The sequence below is a fragment of the Lactuca sativa genome, chromosome 2 (genome assembly GCF_002870075.4).
Source record: "Lactuca sativa cultivar Salinas chromosome 2, Lsat_Salinas_v11, whole genome shotgun sequence".
Taxonomy (NCBI): Eukaryota; Viridiplantae; Streptophyta; class Magnoliopsida; order Asterales; family Asteraceae; genus Lactuca; species Lactuca sativa.
This window is the reverse complement of record NC_056624.2, coordinates 5,541,810-5,547,750: the sequence shown is the minus strand read 5'-3', so window position 1 is coordinate 5,547,750 and position 5,941 is coordinate 5,541,810. Positions and strand designations below refer to the sequence as shown.

General features: G+C 33.9%; 1 protein-coding gene and 1 long non-coding RNA gene across 2 annotated transcripts; one reads left to right on the top strand and one right to left on the bottom strand.

Annotated features, from left to right (window-relative positions):
* Nucleotides 1-2,120: 2,120 nt before the first annotated feature.
* On the bottom strand, nt 2,121-3,610 carry LOC111914796 (uncharacterized). The gene is made up of 2 exons (XR_002857947.2): nt 3,336-3,610; nt 2,121-2,775 (listed from the first exon to the last, which is right to left on the bottom strand). It is a non-coding gene; the product is annotated as an uncharacterized LOC111914796 (long non-coding RNA).
* A 64-nt stretch (nt 3,611-3,674) lies between these two features.
* LOC111914797 (uncharacterized) lies at nt 3,675-5,534 on the top strand. Its single transcript, XM_023910503.1, has 2 exons — nt 3,675-3,681; nt 4,603-5,534. The coding sequence occupies exons 1-2, from the start codon at nt 3,675-3,677 to the stop codon at nt 5,532-5,534; spliced, it is 939 nt and encodes a 312-aa protein (XP_023766271.1).
* The last annotated feature ends 407 nt before the right edge of the window (nt 5,535-5,941 follow it).

The following is a 5,941-nucleotide window of genomic DNA, read 5'->3' as shown; positions in this document are numbered from 1 at the left end:
AAACATGTTTGTTTTATTAAGGTCATAATGTGAAGGCTAGTACCTATACTATACGCTCTCCCTGTCAAGAGATTCTGGGAACCAAACGCGACTTCAGCAAACCAGTTGCTAGGCCGTGTAATCCACATTAAAGTTATGTGATCATGTATACCCAATTTAACTATCACCTTTTGTTTAGAACAAGAGTTAGTGATTCATTGGTATAATTAGATCCTGTAGTTGTTCCATGCTATAACATCTTAGTATGTTTGTTCTGTTATAGTATCTTAGTATGTTCTTTCTGTTATAGTATCTTTGCATGAACTGAACCCCTAAACTATACCCTTTATAGTTTACTAGTATTTTACTTGAACTGTTATTGAAAAGACTCATTTATATACTAAGTTATGCTTGTACTTTAAAAATGGAGTTTTGGTAAACTAAAAAGTAACATGACTTTAAAAGAGTTTTTGAAAATGTTTTGATCACTTATAAAAGACAAGCAATCTTTTGAAAGATGTTTAAAACAACCATTTACACAAATATCATTGTGTTCAACTTGCATTCCCCCCCCCCCCCCCCCACCCTTAAAAGCATTTAAAACAATTAAAAGATTCATTACGGGGTATGAACTCACCTGATGTAGGTGATTCAAACGAATATGCACCTAAGGATGAGAAGTTCCACGAATGAAGTTCCGAGACTTAACAAGTCCTAAATGACATATAGTGGCATATATTGACATAAATATAGTGTTTAGAAGCAACCAAATGCAAGGAAACACCTCACGGGACTAGGAAACACTTTGACCAAGTGTTGGAATCACATGTGATTCACTAAAAGGAGGTGTACAACCAATATGAAGAGTGTATGGCCATGGGTGTACGGCCAGGGAGTGTACGGTCGTACACTCATGGTAAAAAGTGCACAAAAACCTTTTCCAAGGGTATAAATGCTTGTGGGACAACTGGTCTTCAAGTGTTTATGCTAGGAATGCACTTTGAAGCCCCTTTAAGGGTGTTTTGAGGAGTGTACGGCCACACATGTGTGTACGTCCGTACACACCTCATGTTCATGAATTATGGGCATTTTTAAGGTGTTAATCTAGTGTTCTAAACAAGATTCAAGCACTGGAAAAGATTACTTACGATTTGGAGGATCAAAAGGGTTCACAATCACCAAGAACAAGTGTGTGTTCTTGGTGAGATTTGAAGATCTAGTCAAAAGAGATGTTTTCATGGATGAATCAAGAGATGATTATAATACTAGGAAGCATATAAAGAAATATGGAAGAATCACTTACCACTTTTGAAGATCTAGATGAAAAACGGGATGATAGTTGAGAGAAAACTCGACATTCTTGACTTGGAAACTGAAGAATGGCTTAGAAATGAAGGGATAACATACTTAGGGAGGGGTGTACGGCCCAACATGGGTGTACGGCCGTACACTCATGTGTACGACCATACACTCCCTCAAATGGAGTGTATGGCTTGTTTGTTGGTTTAGAAGTATACACGACCCAATCCTATACTCAAGGCTTGAATGTACTGAGCTTTGAAACTTTGAACAGACTCTAAACAAGGCTAAATGATAGCAGAAACGAGTCTGACACTCAGTTGAGTTGACTGGCTGGGCTTTACAAGGCAAGAAATTTCGGGTTGTCACAGTTCGTTCCATGATGATTCAAGTCACTCTTCCCATCTCCTTCTGGGGGTATAACTTAGAGATAGCCACACAAATCCTCAATCTTGTCCCTACTAAAATGGTTTCCAACACACCTCATTAGATGTGGACAGGGAAAGTTTCCTCTTTAGCACATATCAAAATTGTGAAGCTTTCGTTAGACGAGAGACTCATGACAAGCTAGAAGCTAGAACTCAGAAGTGTATTTTCATTGGCTATCCACAAAAGTCTTTTGGATATTTTTCAAGGTTGCAAAAATCGTTTGACGGTATCTCGGCAGTGGACTAGGGTTAAGTGATTAATTGGCTAGGCGGGAATTAATCGGGGACCATTAATTATTAAGAAAATTATTCAAAAATTAATAAATCTAAATTTAATCCTAATAATATAAGTAAATAATCATAAAAGTTTAATAAGTACAACAAATTATCATCCAAAAGCCCAAAACAAACATAAAAGGTTAATAATAAGTTCAATAAACACACCAAATCTTAATCCAAAAAGTTCATAATAAGTTTAAATAGAACAAAAATAAAACATATTATCTCATAATCCTCTCCACAAACTTCCATTATTTGAACCCCATCCGACTCATATTCGTCTTCTTCTAACACTTACTCTTCACTCTAGGACTTAAAATCTTTATCAGAAATTTCCCTCGTTCTTGGACTTTCTCGAGGTGCTTGATTATCAACAGTTCCTAGATCTTCATTAACCATTTTGGGGTCTACTTCATCTACATCAACAATCCATTCTTGAGCCGAGAGTGAATCATTTGCTAACAACACCTCCATATTTCTATCTTTTCGCTTTTGTTTTCTTTTTCCATTAAATTAGCATTGAATTGAACATAAATAAGATTGTTCAATTTGCTTGCCTCCAATCTATTCCGTTTTTTTGTATGTACCTAGAATTGTAAACACAACAAAGAGTTGAAATGTGCTTAATATTTAAATTTTATAAAATATAAATTTAATACTTTATATTACTAATCCCTTCAAACTTGTTCCAATTCCTTTCACAACCTGATGAACTACTAATCAAAGAAAGAATCCTCATTACAATCTTTCAAATGAGGAGTTGTGGCACCAAATAGTCCCCACCAACTAGCTACAATTTTTTAAACAAAGACACACTATTAATAGATAAATATCAAAATTATAAAATACTAAAATAGATAACTAAAAGTAAAATGAATTACGCGGATCAAAATCGACATCATTCACCCTATAATTTTTAATTGCAAGATCGCAATCAAATCTATCAACTTTTTTCTTGTATTTTGGCAAGCAGTGGCGGACCCTCATAAGGGCCAGAAGAGGCCATCACCCCCCCCTACTTTTGGTTGTCCTAATTTATGTATATACACATTCAAGTTGAAAAAAATACCACAGAATTGCCTCTTTGCCCCCTGGTTTCCAAATCATTAGGAAACTGTTAACTAAATTTTTGGAAGATAATAACAAAATCAAAAGAATCCTTGTTTTTTAGGAATTTATAAAATAAGGATTAAGGAAACTTAATATCTATTAAAAATTATAAAAACCCCAAAATCTAATCAAATTTACAACAATTTAACCTAGGTTTAAGCTTAAGAAATTAAACTGAAAAAGTGAACAAAGAATCCAAAGTTTATCCTGGCCGTCGAAAAGCTACTTCTCAAAACCCACCGGAGAACGCTGCCTGTTAAGACTTAAGATCGTTGTTGTCTTGTACTCTTTTCCGGTGGCCGCCACATTTGTACCGTAGGCTCTCTCACCTCCTTGCTAGTCGTCGGAGCCAAGACTGCTGAAATTTAACCTCCGTCAACCGCCGTTCACTTGAGTGTTTGGACGACTGTTGCTTTCCATAAGGTTTTTCTTCTTCTTCTTCTTCATGACTTCCTTGCTTCCCATTTTCTTAAGTAGTTTTATGTTTCTCTATCTCTACGTTTCTCCATATATTTATTTATTGCTTTTAGTTGGTCAAAAAGTAGAAATTGAATAAAATATAAATAAATTGAATAAAATATGAATGGTACTGTGATTACCACATATACACACTAGCGTCTGACAATAATATTTATATTCATTTATTGATTACTTTATTTGTTGCATTGGAAGAAGATATACATATATAATATTTATCATATATGATATATTTGTATATGTAATTATCTATATTTATTAACCGAATATATACATATATAATATTTATCATACATTTGTATATGTAATTATCTATATTTGTTGTTAACGATTTTGTGTGTTTATATTTCTTGTTATGCTATGATCATATATTCATATGAAACTAATTACATTTATATGCACTTTATATTATTTTTTGAAAATAAAAAACTTCATTTGTTTATTTGCTATTTTATATTGCCATTTATTAATTGTTAGTAAATTTGATTGTGTAGTTTATATGAATATGAAAAAACAATCTACTATTGATGAATTTTTCAAAAGAAAACACTCAAGTTCTACTCAAGATTCCAAAAACCCACTGGAGATTGTTTTGGATGAAGATACCCCTACGCCCAATGTTCCAATTATTGAGAATCGCTTTAAAAAAATCGTGTTGAAAATAATGAAATTGATCTTAGTACACTAGAACGAGATCCTGGTTTGCATAAGCAAATTTATGATTATCCAGTAAATCAACGAGATACTATTATACGAGCATATATTAATTATGGTCCCTTTCAACAAACACTTTCTGTATATCCAAAATCTGGTCCACAAACCCATAAACGTAGTTTTCAAGCTTCTTGGTTTAATTTATATCATTGGCTTGAATATTCAGAGAGCTTAGATGTTGCATTTTGTTTTCCATGTTTTGTATTCAATAAGCCTTCTGGAATGGGACACTACGACCAATGAGCATTTACTATAGATGGATTTCAGAACTGGAAGAAAGTTGGTGGAAAAAATTGTGCCTTTTTGCATCACACAGGGATTGAGTGCACATCTTTTCACAATGTTGCACAAAAATCATGTGATGATTTGTTAAATGAGGCGCATGATATACAAAATGTATTTGAGACATTTACAGAAGAAGAACGTACAAATAATAGATTGAGATTGAAGGCTACTATTTATACAGTCTGTTTGTGTGCCTTTCAAGGAATTGCATATAGAGGTCATGATGAAGGATCAGATTCCATAAACAAAGGAAATTTTCGTGAAATCTTGAAGGGAATTGGCTATTTTAACATAGAGATGGAAGAATTGTTCCGTACTGCTCCTAAACATGCATTATATACATCACCATCAATTCAAAAAGAGATTCTAAACCTTATATCAACTAGGGTGAGGAGGATGATTTGTGAGGAGATTAATGGTGGAAAATTTTGTTTAGTTGTTGATGAAGCACGCGACCAGTCTAATAAAGAACAAATGTCAATTGTTTTGAGATTTTTTAATAAAGATGGCTTTATTATGGAGCATTTCTTTGGGCTTGTTCATGTACCCGACACTACATCACAAACTCTTAAAAATGCAATTTATTCTGTATTATCACGTAATAATCTTGATCTTAAGTCAATCCGTGGTCAAGGGTATGATGGTGCAAGCAATATGCGAGGTCATTTCAAGGGTTTGCAAGCATTGATTTCAACTGACTGTCCATATGCGTATTATGTTCATTGTTTTGCCCATCGATTACAATTAGCCTTAATGGCTGCTTCACAAGGAGTTGTTGCATTAAAAAAGTTTTTTACTCGATTATCTTTTGTTATCAATGTTGTTGGTGCTTCCTCCAAGCGTACCGACCAACTTAGAGATGCACAAGCTGAGGAAATTGCATATAAGACTTATGTTGATGAGTTAGAGACAGGTAAAGGTCTTAATCAAATTGCTACATTACAACGAGCTGGTGATACTTGATGGAGTTCTCACCTCAAATCAGTTTTGAGCTTAATCAAAATGTTTAGTCCAACTTGTGAGGTTTTACTTAAAATTATTAAGGATGGAACTGGTCCAATCAAAGGCGATGCAGATTTAACATATGAGTCTATTACTACATTTGAGTTCATTTTTGTTCTTCATCTCGAGCAAGAAATAATGGAGATCACTGATTTACTTTGTAAAGCTTTACAAAGACAATCTCAAGATATTTGTAATGCATTGAGGCTAGTTGCATCCACCAAATTGTTATTGCAAAAAATGAAAGATGAAAGATGGGATGGTTTTTTGTCTCTTGTTATGTCGTTTTGTCAAGAACGCAACATTGATATCCCTGATATGACTTCTCCATACTTTACTAGAGGCACGTAATGAGCTTAGTGATGATA